The sequence below is a fragment of the Zalophus californianus genome, chromosome 8, assembly GCF_009762305.2.
Source record: "Zalophus californianus isolate mZalCal1 chromosome 8, mZalCal1.pri.v2, whole genome shotgun sequence".
Taxonomy (NCBI): Eukaryota; Metazoa; Chordata; class Mammalia; order Carnivora; family Otariidae; genus Zalophus; species Zalophus californianus.
Window position 1 is genome coordinate 117158539 of NC_045602.1, and position 21922 is coordinate 117180460.

The 21922-nt window shown below is 51.0% G+C and overlaps 1 protein-coding gene across 20 annotated transcripts in view; it reads left to right on the forward strand.

The window, feature by feature from the left end:
- Positions 1-21922, forward strand: part of EPB41L1 (erythrocyte membrane protein band 4.1 like 1) — a 129710-nt gene that overhangs the window by 67581 nt on the left and 40207 nt on the right. For all 20 annotated transcript variants that reach the window (XM_027623628.2, XM_027623629.2, XM_027623625.2 and 17 more), the window contains 7 exons: positions 8114-8307; positions 9337-9501; positions 11469-11573; positions 12168-12210; positions 15670-15745; positions 18639-18857; positions 21057-21144. In XM_027623628.2, the coding sequence (XP_027479429.2) occupies positions 8114-8307; positions 9337-9501; positions 11469-11573; positions 12168-12210; positions 15670-15745; positions 18639-18857; positions 21057-21144 (890 nt within the window). The remainder of the gene's footprint in view (positions 1-8113; positions 8308-9336; positions 9502-11468; positions 11574-12167; positions 12211-15669; positions 15746-18638; positions 18858-21056; positions 21145-21922) is intronic.

Genomic DNA, 21922 nt, shown 5'->3' on the forward strand with positions numbered 1-21922 from the left:
CCACAACTGCACATCAGCCTGTGGCTCCGGCACGTGAAACCTTTGGGCAGAAAGCCAGTGCTGGTGGGTGGCAGCCTTTTCACATTGCTTGGTTTTATTTAATGAGGTGCCCCTGGGCACTGCAAGCCTCTGACAAATCGCCATCTCCTTATTGCCGCATACAGAGCTGAGCAGCGGTACCAACCACTGCAGGCCCAGTTCCCTGCCTCTGTCGGGGGCTTCTGGGCCTCGGCCAGGAGGGTGGCACCTGGCCCCAGAGGTGGCTCTCAAAGGACCTCCCTCGTGGCAGGCAGGTATTTCATTCACATCCGGCCCAAGATCGTCGCTCCAGGAAGTGAATGTTCTGTACTGGGGAAATCCCGATGGGAAGTAGCATCATCTCCAGAGGGGAAGAATAAGTCTTAATAGGCTTGCTCTCTCTGTGTTTTTTTCTTTTCATTCTTCTCTTTTTCTTTTCTGATTCCAAAAGTAATACATGTTCATAGTAGAAAGATGATGAAACCTGGAGAACCTCCGAAAAAGCCGAAAGAAAAGTCTGTAATTCTTTCTCTGAGGGAATGCTATTGCTCACATTTCAGCATTGAGACCCATGCTAACGATGAGGATATCTAATATTTCTTGAGCACTCACGGTAGGTTTTGACATGTGTTAAGTGCCTTACGGGCATGATCTGGTTCGATTTTCACAGTAACCCTGTGAAATAGGCAAGATGATCATGAATTTTACAGATCAAGACACTGAGGCACAGAGAGGTTAAGAGACTTGTTCACGGTCTCCTTGTCACCCCTTTTGTCCCTAAGCACTAGGTGATACTGCCTTTTTCTGATTTCTCCTACCCTCCCTCTCTAATTCATATATCTGTTTAGTGTATCAGTCCTGATTCTGGCAGAAAACAGAATTCCACTCAGATGCTTACGCTGAGGAGATGTTAATAAAGGTGTGGGCAGGATTAAGGGAACCCACAGGAGTATCCCACAAAATAACAGTTGACAGAAGCTGTTTCCTCCCTTTGGCCTGAATGAGCAGAGGGAGGGAATAGTGTTACCAGAACTCAGTGATAGCTGGGTCTGTGCAAGGAGCTGACACAGAGGGGCTCAGCCACCCAGAACCACAGAGAGGGAAATTGGAAAGACATTTCTCAACTTCTCTCTCCTTCCACCCTTGAACCGGTGACTCCCAATGGCCAAACCCAACCGGAAGTCAGCAGGCAAGGGAGCTCAGACCAAGGGACAGTCCAGGGGTCAGCCACCCGCTTCTTTGAACAGGGCGTGAATCTGGAGGTACGAATGGAGACAGCCCAGGAGACGTGGTTGGAAGGGGATGGGGGAGATGTGCCCCCTGATTTCACGAAAAGAAAGAAGAGTTTTCCTGGTAACTGTGATTATTGAAAATATCATTCAAAACAGAAGAGTCTCACTTGCTGCTGGCATTCTCTTGGTGTTTCGGTGTCTTCCACACCCTGTCCGTTTCTCTCTCTCTCTTTGTTCCTTCCTTCCATTATTTCCTCCCTGGTTCAGAATTCCCAAGAATGCCTGGGTAAAAGTTGCCAGTGTGCAAGATTTAGAAGAGAGCCTTACTGGCTAGGGAGTCATTGTCATGACCGTGGACACACAGGGCTGTATGTGCCCCCATGTTGTCTCACCGCTGTTCATATGCTTGCGAAGACATGTTTCTGGTATACACAAGCGTCTCCCTAAAATATATGACTTCAACTTTTGTGTCTCAGAGTTCTTTCATTCTCTGTAATGCCCTGCTCTGAGTTGGTAGGATAGGCGCTCTCATCCCTGTTTGGCAGATGAGGAAGCCGATGCTCAGAAGGGGGAAGTGACTTGCCCAAGGCCCATCAGATAGTAGGTGACAGAACTGAAGCAAGACACGGTGGTCCTGATTATTTAGCCTGACCTGGGACTTAACCTCACAACCCTGAGATCCTAACCTGAGCTGAAATCCAGAGTCAGACGCCTGACTGAGCCATCCAACTGCCCCACGGTAGTCCCCATTCTGAATTCAGTTCTTCCTAGTGTATTTGCCTCTCACTCTTGGGAAATTTTTCCTTAGCCAGCCTCACCCCTTGGACAAATTAATACAACCCCCCACCCCCACCCCCCGGCCTTCCCAGGTTGCTGAAATGCCCTGTAGTGGGATGGACTTTGGAGTCAGAGACACTTAGCACAGCCTTATGACCTTGGGCATACAGCATGTCTCTTTTGGCTTGTGTGTCTCATCAGTAAAATAAGGGCGATAATATCAGGAGTTTGGATGGAAAAGTCAGGTGCTTAAGGTCTGATATGTCATCAGGACACACTGGTTGGCTGGTAGCCAGAAGGGCTCCCAAGGTGAATGCAGCCCAGGTCTCTGTCCCCAGCTGAGTGGACTTAAAACTTGTCTTGTTGGTGTTTCATCCACCCGTCATACATGTGTTTGTCCATTTGTCCATCTACCCATCCTGACACCAGACCCCCTGGGTTTGAATTCTGGCACTGTCACGTACTAGTGTATGATCTCAGGCAAGTTCCTTAACTTCTCAGTGCTCCAATTCCTTTTTTTACAAAATAGACATAATAGAAGTACCTATTCTAGGTTATTGTGAAAGTTAAGTGAGTTAATTAGCCTAAAGTGCTTAGACCAGTGCTGGGCAAATAGCAGACTCTACGAGTGTTAGCTTTGTTGGTATTTATCAAGAATTGCACTAAGTCCTGGGGATAATGGCAAATGAGACGGATAACATTTGGTCCATGGAATTTCTGTTTCAGAGGGATAGACATAAGTAAAAAGAAATGTTTCACTTGTGATAGTTACTATGAAAAAAAACGCAGCATGGTTGCATAATGGGTACAGAATTTCCGTTTGGGGTAATGAAAAATTTTGGAAATAGACAGTGGCTCTTGTTGTGCAAGGTTGTGAATGTAATTAACATCATGGAATAATTACACTTAAAAATGGTTAAAATGGCAAAAACCAAACCAAACCAAACCCAAAACCCAGCATGCTGTCACCAAAAGAAATTAAGGTGAAAGACCCATTTTATTTATTTTTATTTTTTTGAAAGATTTCGTTTATTTATTAATTTAGAGCACATGAGCAGGGGGAGGGGCAGAGGGAGAAGGGAGAGAGAATCTCAAGCCGACTCTGTGCTGAGCTTGGAGCCCAACGCAGGGCTCAGTCTAATGACCTGAGCCAAAATCAAGAGTTGGACGCTCAACTGACTGAGCCACCCAGGCGCCCCAGAAGAAAGACCCACTTTAGACAGGGGGGTCAAGGGGTACATGGATTAAGGTCTGAAGGGTGAGAGAGGGGACAAGCCCACTGTCCACACGGAGGAACCATTAGGGCAAAGTCCCATGGCAGGGGTAGGCCTGATGTGGTGGAGGAGCAGATAGAAAGCTAGTCAGGCTCACAGTGATGGTGGGAGCTGATGCCGAGGCCCTAAGCAGGGACCTTTAACTTTGGTAAGGAGTTTTTGTTTTATTTTGATGGTAAGTCATTGGAGGTTTTAAGGAGGGCATCCAAGAAAATGGACAGCATAGGGAATGTAGTCGATGGTACTGGAATAGTGTTGTATGGTGACCAATGGTCGCTACACTGGTGGTGCACATAGTGAGGTGTGGACTTGTCCATTCACTATGTTGTGTAACGGAAACTAATGTAGCATTGTGTGTCAACTATACTTGAATTACAAAAAATAGAGCATCCAGTTGGAATTTTGGAAAGATCCATGTGGCGTCCAATTGGAGTTTTGGAAAGATCCATGTGGCAGTTCTGAAGAGAATAAACCCTAGGAGGCCCAGGCGGCCACAGAGAATCCACGAAGGAGGCCGGGCAGCCATGTGGGCATGGCTTGATAGTGGCTGGGACCTGGGCAGTGGCTGTGGGGATGGAGAAAAAGAACAAAGCTAAGGTACAGGATTCAGAGATGCTGATTCATGCTAACCCTGGCTGTAGGGCCTGATGTATAAACCAGCTGATTCATGTTTAATGAGTTGGTGCAACGTCAGGCCAAGTGGATATTGCTTCGCCCGGGTTAGGACATTCTCTTGCAGCAGGCCGCCCAGATGGATAGCCATGGTGCCCCTGGAGTGGGGAGCCAGGGGAGCCAGGTGGTGCTTGCCGTGCTCAGGAGCATCAGATGCCGACAGCCTTCTGGACTGGTCTCAGCCAGACAGGGCTGACAGCGCTGGTGTGGGCACCGTCAGCATTCACTTCTCCAGCTGACCTTTCTCTCTTCGAATCCTGTGCGTTGGGTTTTCATATGGTCATGCCATCAGTCTGGCCTTGCTGGGCTCTGGCTCTTGGCACATCTCCTCCATCCGTTCTGGGCTGGTGCTTCTCAACTCCTGGTTCTCAGACCACTCCCCGCTGCAGCTCCTCGGTACTGTTTGTAATTATAGACCCTCTCAGTGCTGTTTTATTGGGTACATACCATGTTAAGTGCTCCCTCTAGGTTATTTTCCTGACTCTCTACCACCACCCTCAGAAGGAGTAGGGGAGTATCTCCATTTTATAGATGAGGTGAGGCTCAGAGCATTGAAGTCACTTGCCCATGGTCACAGAGTGAGCCACTGGTGGCACTCGGCTTTGGGTCTGGGTCTGACCGACCTAGGTCTGCCCCCCACCCTGCCCTGGTGCCCCTGTGAGGAGTCTATGAGAAGCCAGTGTGTCTAGTCCCTGACCGTGGGCCTGGCCCCCAGCAGCACTGCATGATGGGAGTCTTGCCCTTTCTAGCAGAGTAACACTTGTGACTCTTGCAAGGCAGTCTGCTCCACCCCCAGTTCACTCACTTCTCCCCCTCTCCAACCTGTTCCACCTGCCAGGCTCTTTGGAGCTCATCTTTATAGGCTTCTTGTTCTGAGGTATCAGGATGTCAGGGCCTCCTGTCCGTCCTCTGCACGGGCCTACTTGTTCCCGTCTGGCAGGGTGACTCAGTGACTCCATCCCCCCCCGAACTCCCCACCCTATAAGCCCTTCTTTGGGTACTCTAGGTCGTACTCTGATCACCAACTCTCCAGAACCTTCTAGAGGCTAAAACATACACCAGCATATCTAAATCACATCCTGCCTGGGTGTTTAACCATTTTCTGGGTGAGCATTATCCTCCCATGTTGCAGTGAGCTCCAAGGAACCAGCATGTGTTTCCCCTGGGGCCCCTGCAGCGCCCATCTGGCCAGGCTGCCCAGAGGGCTCCCTCAGTCTTCGCTGACCTGGGTCTGGGCAGAACTGTGCCCACGTGACTGGCTCTGGCAGAACCCAAGGCCAGGTTCTTGGCTTGCTTTCGGTGGCCTAGAGAGAAAACCATACTGTTATCCCTGGACTTGTGAAATCAAGAAGGATCTCATCATAGGTTTAAAATAATAATAATAATGATGATGATGTTATTTTTCTTTTAAATTCATAAAAATTTTTTGGGGTGCCTGGGTGGCCCAGTCAATTAGGCATGCAGTTCTTGATTTTGGCTCAGGTCATGATCTCAGGGTCATGAGATTGAGCCCCATGTCAGGCTCTGAGCTTGGCAGTGAGTCTGCTAGAGATTCTCCCTCTCTCTCTGCCCCTCCCCCTGTGCTCGCTCTAGCATGCGCTTGCTCTCTGTCAGTGAATAAATAAATCTTTTAGAAAAATAAATTCATAAACATTTTAAATTTAATCAGACTTTTATCTCCTCATCCTGTCACACCAAGCCCTGTGCATTGGAAGATTTTATTTTTTAACCTCTCATTTTTTTAAATCAAGAAATCTCCAAGTATAGTAGAAAAATTGGGAACTACAGTTAAACAGAAGAAAAAACAACCTGTACTCATGCCACCTAGAAACGACTATGATTAATACTTTGTTGAATATTCTGTATCCGTGCGTATGTGTTAATCAAAGTAGGGTCAGTCTGTACAAGCTGTTGTGTGTGGAGCTTTTCGTTCAGGTATTTCTTTTATGGCATCTTTTTTAATGCTCTAGAAAGGATGAGCCATCATTTCTGTCACCGGGCCCTGGCTGTGGGGTTCCTTGGCTTGGGCCACCTCTTTGGCTTCCAGGCTGGACCTGAGTGCTTTCTCCTTCCAGTTGGTTCTGTTCAAGTTTGCTTGAGGCAGCAAAGTGCAGTGGGAAGCAGAACACCCACAGATTAGTCTGTGGATCATTTTTTATTTTTTTAAAGCGAAATTAAGTGGGCATTCATTTTAAGGGTTCTTCTTATAGAACTTCTCTAGTATAATGGCTGATGTCCTCAGGTGCAGGCCTTGAAGAGATGCAGACCCAGGCAGACAGGTCTCCCTTGGATACTACGAGATCGAGAGCTCCCCTGGAGCTGCTTCTGGTGCTTGGTGCTTTGTGTCCTGGCCCAGAGTTGGCATCTGGGGTCACGTAAGTGACAGAGAGCCTTTATTTAGCTATGGCTTTAAGTCAAACCATAAAGTCCGAGGTAATGACATGAGTGGAAAGCATTTCTGGGGGTGAGGCCGTGTGACCAAGGCCTTCTCTTCTTCCTCGTCTTACTTCTTAATAGCAGCATCAGTGACAAGAAACCCTTTCATTTGTGCCTCGAGCCCTGGCTTACAAAGTGTGACCTGTTCAGGGCCCTGCAGTTCTTGTGTGGCCTGATGGGGCACTCAGGGTCCTTGGCTTGCTGGCCAGTGCCCTTCACTTGGGGCTGGCCTGGTGCCGCCTGGAATGCTGGGAGAGAAACTGAAGGAGACCAAGGGAGTGGGGGGGTAAGGGCTTGGAGCATGTGTGTAGCACAAGGTGGAGCTAGTGTCCGTCTGTCTGTTTGCTCATTGGAGGCCTCCCGTGGTGAATGGGGTTGGGAAGGGGCCTGCCAGGTCTAGCCTGGATCTTTCTCATTTAATATAATGGATTTAGAGGGAGGCTCTGGGCTCGGGTGGGGGTTCCTGCCCATTTCCCTGTTCCTCGGGTTTTAGCTCCAAACTTACTTACTTACTTACTTACTTACTTATTTATTTGGATCCACTCTGACTGGGGTCAGGAATAGGTGCTTTTGCCCCCCCCTTTAAAAAAAACCCAATTTGTGAGTTGTGTGTATTTAAAGTAATAGAAGTAATTCCAAAGCATATAAAGTAAAAAATGAAGTTCCGTTTCTTCGCCCACCCCATGGACCTCCCTCTTTTTCCTCTATCCATTTTTCAGTTATGAAGCTGTCTTAGCAGTTTGGTCGGTATCCTTTCAGATCTTTCACTACACATGTATGAACACAAAGAGGTATTGCTGAGGTTTTGTTTTGTTTTTTTTAAATATAAAAATGGAGCCATGCCATTCTTCCTCCTTTCCTCTCCTTGCATTTTGCCTATGCCAACAGAATGGCTGGGCAGTAGGTCCCTGATTCTCTGAAATCTCATTTCCTGCTCCAAGGGGAAAAGGATAAGAGTAGCCTGTCCCAGAGATAATTTCTCTAAGTCCCATGCTTTTTGGGTGAGTCCCAGTGTGGGGAAGTGACTGCCTTGTGTGGTGGCAGACCCGGGGCCCGCGTCCAGGTCTCCTGGCTTATATCATCAGGGCTCTGCGTGTTTTTAACAGTGCTCTCCTGTCTTATCCCTGTAGATCCATTCTGTCAACATCCCTGTGAAGATAGCGGTTCAGGCTTAGGGCATGAAGAGCCTTGCTCAGAGTCAGTGCTGGAAGGGCCCGGAGCCCAGGGCTCTTTTGGTTGAGTTCAGTTTATCTAGAGTTTATTGAGCGGCTACTGTGTGCCTGGTGCTGGGGTTGGAGAGACAGCCCAGCGGAGGGCCTGCCCTGAGGGGGCCACTGACTGTCCTTTGTGCTCCTTTGTGCAGAGTGGGGCTCCCTGGGGAGATTCTCATTGTTCCGAGGAGGGTCCCCATTCCAGACCTGGGTGAGAGACTGGAGGAGTCCCTGAAGAGTTCTATGGTCGCAAGAGTGGGAGGGGGTCTGTGACTTCGGCTGCCGCCAGTAACCCCTGACTTCTGCTCTCTCCCCGCCCCCACTTCCTCTGTCCCTCCCTCCCTCCCCCCCTCCCCCTTTCCTCTCTCCGTGGCTCTTTGTCCATTTGTGTCCATCTGTCTCTCTCCACGTGTGGCTCCTGTCCCCTTTGCTCTGTCCTGTCATATCATCGCTGCCCCTTTCCCGTCATGTGCTCTCCTTCATGCTAATGCAGGCGTGCTGGTCACCATGACAACAGAGACCGGCCCCGATTCTGAGGTGAAGAAGGCTCAGGAGGAGGCCCCACAGCAGCCCGAGGCCGCCGCCGCTGCGACCACCCCTGTGACCCCTGCAGGCCACGGCGGCCACCTGGAGGCCAACTCCAATGAGAAGCACCTGCCCCAGCAGGACACTCGGCCTGCTGGACAGGTGTGTGCCTGAGAGCATGGGCATCCCTCTCCCTGCCCAGTCATCCAGGGCCAGTTCTTAGCGGGGACAGAAGCCGGAAACTGAGATTTATTACTGACTCATCACGTGCCGAGCTCTGTGCTGGGGGCATTGTGGTCACTTTTGTATTTAATTCTCCCAAACCTACGGAGAGTTTTAATTAAGTTAGCGCTATGCCCAGCGTGGGGCTTGAACTCACGACCCTGAGATCAAGAGTCACATGCTCTGCTGACTGAGCCAGCCAGGCGCCTCTACGAGAGTGATATTAATTTCCCCATTTTACACTTGGGGAAACAGCGGCTCAGCAGATGAAGTGAGTTACCCAAAGTCACATTGCTATCCAGTGACAGATGGAAATAAAATCTAGATCTGATTCCCCAAACCTGGTTCTTTCAACCTTATTTTCCTATCCCCCGAACCTGCCCATTCTAGCCTGGCAAACCTAGTATGACCCCAGAGCAAAATGCATCACCCTAAATTAGGGACAAGGGACTTGCTGAATCATCTAGATGTCCAATTCACACCTCCCTTCCTTCAGGACAGGCCGAGAGGGCGGGGACTTGGCCAAGGTCGTTAAGGGCACTGGTGGCAGTTAGGACTAGCTGGCAGGGCTCTGACCTCCCTTCCCTCCATTAGATCAGTCCACCAGCTCGCCGCTTCATGCTAGACCAGTGACAGACAGGTAAGGGGGAGGCCAGATGGATGCTCTGAGAACTCACACGCTACTTTGGGGGGCTAGGGCAGCTCTGGATGCTTCCTACCTGCCGAGACTGTCCCCCTGAAGAAGTGACCCCTTCCATGAGCCCACCCGGTTGCACACAGAAGCTCTGGTTCTCCTCCTGTATATACCAACCATAGACGCTGGTCACCCTGGGGGTCGTGGAGGGCCGTGGCTCTCATTTTGGAGACCATCTTAGCCCCAGCTGCTGCATCCTTACTGGGTCTTCATTTGGATGAAAGGCTGTGGTCTCAAGTTCACTGACAAGACTTTTCCCCCTGTTGGACCTACAGAGCCTAGACATGGAGGAGAAGGGGTATGGGGAGGCTGATGGCCTGTCAGAGAGGACCACGCCCAGCAGAGCCCAGAAATCACCCCAGAAGATTGCCAAGAAGTACAAGAGTGCCATCTGCCGAGTCACTCTGCTCGATGCCTCTGAGTACGAGTGTGAGGTGGAGGTAGGGAGCACCCCCCACCACAGGCCCGGTCCCCAGCCGACTGGCCCCAGAGCCAGGGCAGGCTTCTCTGTGCGCTCAGCCTGGGCCAAGCCAGAGAGCGTCCATTCTTCATGGAGGCCTGGACCGACTGCGGCATCCTGGAGAGATGACCTGGCTGGCCCTCCTTTGTACAGATGGTGGCACTGAGGCCTGGAGAGGGCTGTTACGATTGCAAATGGAATTAGACGAGGCGCAGGGTTGGCACCAGGAAAAGGTTTCTCAGGGGGGGCTGTACCTTGGCAAGGAGTCACCGTCTCAGGGCTGATCTCTAGCCTGGTAGGCCTTATGGACTGGGCTCTTCAGTCTCACCTAGCAGACGCTGGTGTTTCAACTAGAATTGTTTTTATGTTTTTATTGGGCGGAGAGAGGGGTCTTCCCTTGTGAATGCCCCTGTCCAGGTCAACAGGACAAACTGGTCACTTGAAGGTTTCATGGTATGGGTGTCCCCCCCAGGCATAGAGAGGCAGCCCATTGGAAGGACTCTGTCACCTGGGCCACATAGAAATCCCATGACATGATCCTGTCCCACTGTGGGGAGCAGGGGCAGACACCTCCTGTCTGGGGTCAGCCCTTCCGGCCCCACATTTGCTATCTCCCTTTCCTATATAGGCTAGGACTCCCGCCCTAATTCTGAGCTCTCACTCATCCCCTTAGAGGGGCCGCCCTGGTCTGGGCACCATTCCTGGCCCTCTCCATGTGTATGGAAGGGTCCAGAGGGTGGCCTTCCCTAAGAGTTACAGGAACCACCTCTCTCTCTCCCTGGTGCCCCCGCCCCCCCCACCCCAGTCTTAAGGGATATGACTTATTTCTGGGCCCTGGCAGGTTGGGCCCCTCTTCTCTGCAGAGTTGGGTTGGGTTTTGTTTTTGTTTTTTTAATGTCTTTCTTCTATAGAAGGATTTCAAGGTGGACATCTTGCCTACTCCTAGGCAAAAGGAAGGGATATCTGTTCTCTCCTACCCACACCAGCCCCAAGATGCTGTTGCAGCTTGCCCCAGGAGAGCGTAGAGGGTTTGGCTGAGGCCAGGTCCATTCTCTCTGAAGGACTCTTCCAGCCTCAGGAATCCCTTGGCTTCCCAAAGCTGCTCTCCACAGTTAGGCCTGTTCCCAGTCCCTGGTGACCGAGCCCAGACCTTGCAGGAACCTCACCCTCTCTCTGGAGTCCCACCCTCTTTGGACAGTGACTGCTTCATGTTCCCCCAGCCTGTGGTCCCTTTATTGGTGCTCATTTTCACACCTGTGGGTTTGGAGTACCCAGCCAGGTTCTGGGCTTTGTCCTTCCGAATCCTCAGACCCACTTGGTAGTTCAGAGAGGTACTGAGCCTGGTTGTCTGGGAGTGGTGGGAAAAGGTGGCTCTAATAGTGTTGCTTCCAGCTGAGGCTGATCTAGGCCCCAGCAAGTAAAAACTTTACTTGCTGCCCAGATAGGAGGTGGCACTCTGGGCTGGGCTGCCCTGGATTTCACTCAGACTTCGTGTAAGGGGAGGGCCAGGGAAGGAGAGTCACACTGTGACTGAGTCCTGAGCCCTTCCCTTGTACCCTGCCCACGTCCCTCATCTTTCAGGTGGCTTTTCTCTCCCTCTTACACCCGAGCTTAGACTTTTGGTTTTCTGCTCCTTGGGTCAAAGTTAACCTCCTTCTCTTAATCTCTGTGAAGGAAGGGGAATCGGTCACCCCCCCAACCCCTCCTCCCCAAAGTAGGTTTAAGGTCTAGGAGGACCCCAGGAGGACTTGGCAGAAGGCAGCTGGGGAGCTGGGCATTAGTGTCACCTAGGATCTGGTAGGGCTCTGAGAGCAGGGCGAGGTGGGTGGCAGGAGGGCTGAGATCCTCTTTAGATGCCGGGAGACTCTTGGGGGGTTTCAGGTGTTCCCAGTGGAGCCCCCCCCGAGGTGTGTCCCAGCCTTACAGCCGCTCTGCTCCCCTCTTCAGAAACACGGCCGGGGCCAGGTGCTGTTTGACCTGGTCTGTGAGCACCTCAACCTCCTGGAGAAGGACTACTTCGGCCTGACCTTCTGTGACGCCGACAGTCAGAAGGTATCTGTGCTGGGGGGCAGGGGTTGGCAGGGGAGGCCTGCTGTCGGGGAGACCTCTTGTCTTAGGCCCTCCTAGTCCTGACTGCATCCTGCGCCTTCTGTCGGTACTCAGATCCTCATTAGGCACCTTCTGTTTGCACATAGCCAAGGTTCAGCCAGCCCTATCTGTCTCAGTTCTCTGTCTCTACCCCTCCCACCTAGACCTTTCTTGGCGACCTGCCAGTCACCCCCCAGATGGGTGTCTGGAGAGCCACAGCCTGGCTTCCTGGGGGAACTGAGATACTTACTCCAGCGCCTCTTTTCCACCCCTCGGGAGGCCCCTGTCTGGGTTTCCTCCTTCCCACTGGTCCCACTGCAGCTGCCCATCCCGCTGCCTCAGGGCGGTGCCAGCGCCAGACCCAGGGGCCCAAACCCTGTGGGGAATCTTGGCCTTGGTCCCTCCTCTCCCAGCTCCCAAGGGCCCGGACAGCTCAGCCTGAGAAGGGTGTTCCCTGCCAGGGGCTATTGACAGGCTATTTCAGGATCTCTCTGTCTCGTAGCTCTATCTGGCCCTCTCCTCCATCTTCCCTCTAAAGAACCCTGTCTTCTGTTTCAGAACTGGCTGGATCCCTCCAAGGAAATCAAGAAGCAGATCCGGAGTGAGTGGCCTGTTGTGGTTGGGAATGCTGTGGAAGGGAGGGCGGGGCTCCGGGCTGCAGGAGCCCCAGGTGCGCTCTTCCCTCTTCCTTGGGGAAGTGCATTCGGGCCCACGAGTTCATTTGCTCTGCACAGCAGATCTGGGGGAAGGCAGGGCATTGCCTTCTAGATGAAAACCGAAAGTAGGAACAAGAGAAGTGACCATCTAGAGTCACATAGCAGGTTAGCAGAGGAATCATAGATGCATTCAGGATGGCAGCTCTAGAAGGGACCTGCAGAATCATCTAGGACAAGGGGACATATTGATGGCCTGCAGACAGCCTCCTTCCTGTCCAGCGGGTGTAGACTTCTGTGATGGGTGACCCTTGACTCAGCTCGGAATCCTCATCCGCACAGCACTGCAGACCACTGCCCACAGATAGGAGTTAACACGTTAGGGAAAAGCAAGGCCTGTGCTGGTCTGGGTCATCTTCTCTGTTTAACGATGGGGTGACTGTAGGCCCAGAGAGAGGCGGTTGCTTACCTAAAGTCACAGAGTGAACTATTGGCCAAGCCAGATCTTTAGCCCTGGCCTCCCAACACCATCCTGCTCTCTTTTCAAGGCCTGGAGTGAAGAGACAACCTGTTCTTTCTGGCCCAGAGAGGAAAGGCATATTGCGAGGGGTGGAGCAGCCTTCTAATGGCAGAAGGGGGGAGGTAGGTGGCCTGAGCCAGGGGGCATATAGTGGGTGGAGACCTGGAGCCTAGAAGCAGACATGCCTCCACTGGGAGCCCCTCCCCCTTGGCTGTGCTTGGACTCCCTGGTCCCTGGGGCTGGAAAGCAGAGCCTGTTGCCATGACAACAAGCAGCTGGGCCCAGGGATGCTAGCTGACTCTCCGGGAGAGGCTGGAGGGATTCTTCCTGGAGGCTCCTGTCAGTTGAAGACAAAGAGGCAGGCACACAGAGCCCACTCCTCTGGGCCTGACAGGGTCCTAGACCTGGGCTTCAGGCTGTCCCTAGGAGTCCCAGCCCAGCTGGGAGGCCTGCCTCTCATGCCTGAAAGAATTGGAACACATACAGGCAACCGAGTGTGCAGTTTGAGGAGGACTGGGAGCTTGGGAAGGAGAAGCAGACAGCAGAATCCTTGGAGCTCAGCATCTTTCCCCAGAGCAGGGAGTTGGTCCCCCATCTCTGCGGCCCCGGCCAGCACAGCCCGGGCGTGGGGAATGGTTGTGGCTTGTGGCCACCTCCACTCATGGAGGAGCAGGCCTGCCCCCTTCAGCAGAGCCAGAGTCTCCGTCCCTACCCCTGGGACTTCCACACATTCATCTTTGTTCTGCCTTCTGGGGCCCCTGTGGAACAATTTTTTTTTTAAGATTTTATTTTTAAGTAATTTCTACACCCAGCATGGGGCTTAAACCCACAGCCCCGAGATCTAGAGTCGCATGTTTCACTGACTGAGCCAGCCGGCCACCGCACCATTGTTTGCTCCTTTCTTTGTGACAGCCCCTCAGCCTCCTGAAGGAGGCGCCACCCTGTGTCCTGGGCTTCAGAGCTGGGTCTGTTTTCTCCCAAATCTCAGTGCCCATCACCGAGGGCACTGGGGACACCTCTCTGGGCTCCTGCTGCTCGTTGGCAAGTAGATTAGTGATTCACAAGGCGAGGGTGCCGGTTATGTATGGACAGCACCTGGCACATGGTAGGTGCTTTCCTGAGGTAGTCTGGTGTGATGGTTGAAAGACAGACACGGGAGCCACACTGCCTGGATTTGAATCCTGACTCCAAGACTACTTACCTCTAGGGTTGTTGTGCAGGGTAAATGAGCTATTCGGTGTACAGCACCTAGAATGATGCCTGCACATAGCAGCGCCCGGTACATATTATCTGTTGTTATTATTACTACTGCTACTACTATTATTCCTGAGACAAGGATTGTTCTCCTTGAGGCTGCTTTTCAGTCAGCTGTGGTCAGGAGCCCAGGTTCTGGGGTCAGATGACTAGAGGTTACATCCCCATTCTCCACCGCTGACTAGCTCAGCGATCCCAGGAGGGTGACTTACCCCCTCAGAATCTTCATCTGTAAAAGGAAAGGTTTACCTCAGGATCATCATGAAGATCAGACTCCTCCAGGTGCACGTAAAGTCCCTAGCAAGTGAAGTAACCAGCACCTCGTAAGTGCTGGAGCTGCTTCAGCTGTATGGGGAAGGTGGTGATGACCAGAGGGACAAGAACAGTAGTGACCGCGTGGCCTCCAGCCCTTCGTGACCATGGTCCTGCCCAGGCTGGGCCTTGCAGAGCCCCAGGGGTGGTCTGCCCATTGTTCTAGATTGCAGCCTTTCCCCAAGGCCTCCTCTCTCTCATGTGGTCATCCCTTCTCTTGGCCTGCAGAGCTTGTTTCCAGCTAAAGCCGCAGCCTTAATTTCTCTCTGTACCTACATGTGTACCCTTGATTGTTTGTATCTCAGGGTGAGGTTAACATTTATCCCTGTGAAACGCCCTTTGCTACTTTCCACTCATTACATTTGCCTTTTAGGTCTTGCTCATAACCCCATTCTGCCATCCGAGATGGAGTCGACCCCACATAGGGCAGAGTCTTACCGAGGGTGTTCCTAGGAACCATAATCTGGCAGGATGCCCCATGAGAAATGGACACAGCAGGCCAAATAAGCTTGGGAAACCCCGAAATATTTGCATGTCCCGTTTAGAGGGGTGCAGTTTGCAATGGCACGGTGGGGGCTCCGAGAAGTCCAAAGTTAGGGAACCCATTTATTTATTCATTTATTTATTTTAAGATTTATTTGTTTATTTTAGAGGGGGGAGAGGCAGAGAGAGAAGGAGAGAGAGAGAATCTCAAGCAGATTCCCCACTGAGTATGGAGCCTGACGTGGGGCTCAATCCCAGGGCTTCGAGATCATGACCTGAGCTGAAACCAAGAGCTAGACACTCAACTGACTGAGTCACCCAGGCACCCCAGGGAACCCACTTAATGTGACTTGTTTTCTTCCCACGAACATCCCGTGGCTAGACTTTGGTGTGGAGGAGGGAGCACGAGCTCTGGAGCCAGGAGGCTGGGGTCTGAACCCCAGCATTGCTGCTTCCTAGCTCAGTGATCTTGGTCTGGCCACTTTACGGCCTGGGCCTCAGTGTCCTCATTTGCAAAATGGGGATGATCATCAGACTTACTCATAGGGTTGTTGCAAGGTTTACTGAAGTGATGTTTGTGATGACCAGTAGGGCTGGCATGCACCACTGAATTTCTTTCTTTCCACCTTCCTTCCCGCTGCTATGTCACAAGTCTTTCAACCTGGGCCTCAGTCTACTCATCTTTCAAGTGGGAATAATATTTCAGGCTTCCTGACTGGATTGTCCTGGAATTATAGATACGAGAAAACCCTGAGGAATTGCCCATGGGATGGTGCATCCGGGCCACCCACTGGGGTGATAGAGCCTCTCTGATTGTCCCCCTATTTACTCCTCTCAGGCAGCCCTTGGAATTTTGCCTTCACAGTCAAGTTCTACCCCCCTGACCCTGCCCAGCTGACAGAAGACATCACAAGGTGAGGGCTGTGGAGGGGGCGTGGGCGTGCTGGCTATGTGACCAGAAATGAGGACACCTGGGCCTGGTAGGCACAGGGCAGTACATGAGGGCAGTTGCAAACTCAGATGCCCAGCGAGGCCAGGCAGACAGCATCGAGAAAGGAAGCTGACCCAGCGCAAGAGGAGGTGGCACAAACACAGCGGTCAGTGACGTCCCAGGCAGCATCGGGACCCATTTCACTGATTGGAATTGAAATTCAAGAGGACACGCGCCATCTCAAACAATTGCTCTTCGGCTCCAGCCATCCCTGCCTTGTGGGAACCGGGCCCCTTGTTGAAGTAAAGCTAGAGATTTGAGAGTAAAATCCACAATTTTTAAATATTGGCAACTAATTCAGACTTTTTAAAAACATGGTGGAGGCCATCTCTGGTTGGGACAAGTCAAACACGTCACGTTCTGAATGGACCACCATTTTACTTAGGGGATAAGGAGGGAGTAGAGCACAGATGCCTTTGCAGGAAGGAATTTGGTCCCACAAGCTGCCCTGTGTACCTGTCAGGCATGTAAGGGTCAGATTAGACCGTAACCCCCTTGCCCCCCATGGAGGCAAGCCTGGGCTGCTGGGCTGAACATGGATTGTGTGTACAATCTCATTGTGCCTCAGGGCCAGTAAATAATGTGGCTTGAAGGGTGGAAGGGGTGCAAAGCATTCTCGAGAATGAGAACTTCTGTGGGGCTCATCCTGCCTCTGGAATCAGAACAGGGAGAGGCCCTTCTCTTTATCTAAGCCCCTTCCAAAGAGACAGTCTCACTTCATGATATCCGGGGGTCGTGTCATCCATGTGCAGGGCCCTACACGCCACCAACAATAAGATGTGGGCTTGGAGTTATTCCTGTAGCAGGGGAGGGGCTCTTAAGCCAGCCTCTCTCTCTCCTGTTGGGTCCCTCCTGAATGTTGGCTGCCTGTTTGCCAGGCAACAGGCCGCAGTCACGATGCCGACTCTGACCTTGGGGGATAATACAGATGTCCGTGGGATAGATCAGACCTGAAGCCTTGGCCTCATGAGCCCTGCTCTAACTCCTAGGGTCATCTTGGATCCAAGATTCAGCAACAGGGTCTCAACTTCGTTTCCAGGAGGGCTGAGAGCTGTAGACCGGCTTAATCCCCGTCCCTCTGGTCTTACCCACTAGTATCTTTCCTCTTTGTGCTAGACCCTGGGCATTGGGCTTCTGGGGACACAGGAGGGAAATTAGCCCTGCTTAGCATGGATGACCTCAGGGAATGGGGTGGTAGTAGCAGCTGATTTAGTCAAAAATATTCAGGCCCAAAATAAACTGGTCAGAATGACAAATTGATTGAAATGAAATATTGGTCAGGGTGTTTGGCAGTGATTTTCGAATTTTTAGACTTGAACAAAATGCCCTTAAGCCTACACTTGGTGCCTGTGATGTTTGAGCCTCTACTGATTCTGAGCCTACGCCTTCGCCCTGAGCACTCACTGAGGCTGCACGTACTTTTTGCCAGAGCTTCATGTCATGGAGTAGTAAAAATTATACTGAGTAAAAAGCACTTAAAAGGAAAAGAAATAGGCAATTGGAAACAATGGTGAAACATGGCAAAATGGGCAGGGAGGCATCGCTGGCTGAGGCTGAATTGAAACTTTTTTTTTTAATGCAGTAACCGAAAAAGCAATTAAAAAATGGTTTAAAATGGATCAAAAATTATAAAATCATCCAAGTGTGCATAAAGTTATAAAAAATAATATCCTTGTGGTTGGAGATGTTTCTTTTTTTTTTTTTAAGATTTTATTTATTTATTTGACAGAGAGAGACACAGCGAGAGAGGGAACACAAGCAGGGGGAGTGGGAGAGGGAGAAGCGGGCTTCCTGCTGAGCAGGGAGCCCGACGCTGGGCTCGATCCCAGGACCCTGGGATCATGACCTGAGCCGAAGGCAGACGCTTAACGACTGAGCCACCCAGGCTCCCCTGGAGATGTTTCTTTTAAAGCAATTTGTTTTTAGACAATTCACTTAGAGCTGGAGGCAAAATTAAAAAGTTTTGAGAAACACTGGTGACCAGGTTTGTCCTCACTGTGGAATGTGGTGCAGAAGTTAAAGTGAATGAGTGCTGATATGGAAGGGCACTAGGCGCATGAAAAAGCAAGCTGGAGAGCAAGATGTACCATTTGATCCTGTGTGCATGTTAAAAACACCCATGAATCAAAACACATGCATTTCTATATCATGGGGGAAAAAAGGTCAAAACACCGCCTGGAGAATAGGGGTGACCTCTGGGGGAGGGGACTAGGGCTGAGAATGGACATCGAGAGGAAATTTAGAATCACCTCTCAATGTTTCCATTTGTTCCACAATAAGAATATAGTTAATTGTATGATTAAAAATACATGACATTAAAAAAAATGGCTAACAGCAAAGTAGTCCTACTTAGCTTGAAAATGAGTTAGAAATTTCAAATGTTCCCATAGTAGGAGAAATCCCTCGAAGTTAGAAATTAACAAAATGCTGAAAGGCACATGGAATGGGACAAAACCGTCTTCTAGGACACACCCAAATCAACACCTGAAATGACAGTGTCAGGAACGTTCCTGTTCTACTGAGCTGAGTGTTGGTGGTTTGGTTCTTTTTTTTTTTTAAAGATTTTATTTATTTGACAGAGCACAAGCAGAAGGAGAGAGAGGGAGAAGCAGGCTCCCTGCTGAGCAAGGAGCCTGATGTGGGACTCGATCCCAGGACCCTGGGATCATGACCCGGGCCGAAGGCAGCCGCTTGACCCACTGAGCCACCCAGGCGTCCGGTGGTTTGGTTCTGATGGATGAGGGGGTGGGCAGCGGTGCTGGTGGCTTCTAGAGAGGGAGTGGGGCCCGTGCCCATGGCCACTCTCCCCTCTCCAGATACTACCTGTGCCTGCAGCTGAGGGCGGACATCATCACGGGCCGGCTGCCATGCTCCTTTGTCACACATGCCCTGCTGGGTTCCTACGCCGTGCAGGCGGAGCTGGGCGACTATGACGCCGAGGAGCACGTAGGCAACTATGTCAGCGAGCTCCGCTTCGCCCCCAACCAGACCCGGGAACTGGAGGAGAGGATCATGGAACTGCACAAGACGTACAGGTGAGGGGCCTCTGCCCAGGGCCTCCCCTGGCTTCTCAGCTGTTGACTAGGGCCCCAGGTGCTGGGCTGTAAGCGCCCCACCTGACTCTGGCCCTGACCGGACCGGAGGTGCATCTGAGAGCCAATCATCTCAGCCCACTGGGTCTCTAACAAATGGAAATGGTAGTCACTAGCTGTCTCGGTCTTGGTGTAAAACTTAAAAGTTTGCCCTCTGAAGCCGGACTGCCTGGGTTCACATTCTTGGCTCTGCCACTTTCTAACCAGGGGATCGGGGTGGGTCACTTCAGTTCCTCATCTGTTCAGTGTAGGCGCTAATAGAACCTGCCTTAGCACTGTTGGGGCCTACATGGCACATAGTACAGAGATACCACGTATTTATTGTTGCTCTGTGATCTTAGGGGTTGAATAGTTGATTGTGCAACAGAAAGCACCGTATTCTTGGAGTTAGAAGATAACTAACCTGATGGGCCATCATAGGGCTGACTAACTTGTCAGCCCCATTTTTCACATGCACATGTACGGATTTAGATGATCCGTCTGTCTTAGCTGTTGGTATTTGGGGCAGGAGAATTCATTGTGCGGGATGTTTGGCATCCCCGGGCTCCAGGCATTAAATGCCCCTAACACCCTCTCAGCCATCGTAATAACTAAAATGCCCCTCTCCCACTCCCAAATGCCACTGTGAGGTTGGTACCATCCCTGGGCAGGGGTGGGGTGGGGGGGTTGGGGGGGAGCTTTCCCCTGGAACTAAATGGTCTCTAGGATCCCTTCAAGTGGGAAGTGCTTTGGGCTCTGAGTCCAGGGTCGTTATGGGCACCCAGTGTGACCAATGATGTGAAGTGCGTCAGGAGCTATAAAGTGTGTGCATGTGATGGGGTGGGTATGGTGAAGTTATCGTATCGCTAATGAGGATGGGAGGCCTGAGGGGGGTTGGGTCTGGGGAGGAAGCGGAGGGCCAGATGTGGAGGGATCATGTACAGGGGGAAGAGAACCTGCTGGGGTGTGACGGAATGCTAGGTCCCCAGGGGCAAGTGTGTCTCTCAGAGACTTTGCACACCAACTCTGACTGGTTAGCAGCGGCTGTTGTCGTTTCGTGTTGAGCAGGACACTGAAATCATTCGGCTGGTTAGCACTGTTGGCTGGGGCTCAGGAATAGGGAGGGATGGCCTGCCTGCTGTCTGTCATCCCTGCCATAGGTAGCAAGATGTGGGAGGGATTTGTAAGAGTCCTAATAACTCAGAGAAAGAAGCTCGTATATGGGTGGAGAAAGGCAATGGCCATCCCTTTAGCTTTTACAGCTCTTTTTGACTGAAAGCACATGGACACCTAGTGTCCAGACATCTCCCGCGGCCACTCATGGAGGCAGACAGAGCAGAAGACCCCGAGGCCCAGGGGATATGACACAGATGCAAGGGAAGAGGTTGGGAAGGAGCACATACTCTGGAGCCACATTGTCTGGATTCAGGTCCCGACTCTGCTACTGAATAGTTGTGTGGCCTGAGGCGAGTCGTTCAGCCTCTCCATGCTGGTTTCTCTATAAAGTGGGAATAATGAGGACACTGACCTTACACCAACCTCACTGTTATGAGGATTCGGTGAGTTCATGCCCATGAAGGGTTTGGAACTGTGACCAGCACGTCATGCTCACTAAATGTTTGCTGTGGCTTAAATGGAAGATGTACGGTTCCCCGGCAGCCAAAGCAAAGAAGGAACTTGATGAATTACGTAACTCGCTTGTCAGAAAGGAGGATGTGCACCTACTCCTCAGGGGGAGATTAAGTGGTTTCTGATAGAAAATTCTGAGAGAAATGTCTTATGTGGGTCATCATTTAGGAGCCCCTGGGTGATTATAACGAACCATGGCTTCCACGACGGCTTCGCAGCCACAGAGAATTAGAATCTATGGCTCACATTGAATTCTGTGGCAGAATGAAGCAGAAATTCTGGCTCCCAGCTCATCCCTTGAATACTTCCTTGAGGAGACAGGACTAGACCTGAGCTTTGACACCAGGAGGGGGTTGGGTGGAAGGAAGTGAGGGCTGAGAGCAGAGGGGAGGGACGGCGAGAGGCCTAGCCATATGCCTGCTCCAGAACGTTTACCTTCCCGGAATCACAGGTTCTGATCACGGCCACCTTCAGCCAGCAAGTCTTAGGCCTGGGCCTTTTCATGGCTGCCTGTGATCATGTGCTTTCCTTTAGGGGCATGACTCCAGGAGAAGCAGAAATCCATTTCTTAGAGAACGCCAAGAAGCTTTCCATGTATGGAGTAGACTTGCACCATGCTAAGGTACTGCTGGGCCCCGGAGTCCCCCTAGCATCTTGGGGGGGGGTGTCCCTCGTGCTTTAGAGGGCTTGGTGCGCCAGACCCTGTGTTCCCACCAACCTGAAGCCTTTTATAGTCATATTTCTCATTCCTCAAAGTTCTGTCACCCTTTATCTTCCCATAATCTTTATAACTTTTCTAAATTCATATTATATTATGAACCTGTTTGTACCACCACTAGATTGGGAGCATCATGAGGGAAAGACACAGGCTTTATTTTTTTTTTTTACCATGATGTAATTTTATTTATTTAGTTTGTAAACCAAGTTTTTTAATACTTAAATTCAATTAATTAACATATAGTGTATTATTAGTTTCAGAAGTAGAGTTCAATGAGTCGTCAGTCTTATATAACACCCAGTGCTCATTACATCACGTCTTCTCCTTAATGTCCATCACCCAGTTCCCCCATCCCTCCACCCCCCTCCCCTCCAGCAACCCTCAGTGTGTTCCCTATGATTAAGAGTCTCTTACGGTTTGTCTCCCTCTCTGGTTTCATCTTGTTTTATTTTTCCCTCCCTTCCCCTATGATCCTCTGTTTTGTTTCTTAAATTCCACATATGAGTGAGATCATTTGGTAATTGTCTTTCTCTGATTGACTTATTTTGCTTAGCGTAATACCCTCTAGTTCCATCCATGTCGTTGCAAATGGCAAGATTTCATTTTTTCTGATGGCTGAGTAGTATTCCATTGTATATATATACACCGCATCTTCTTTATCCATTCATCAAGACATAGGCTT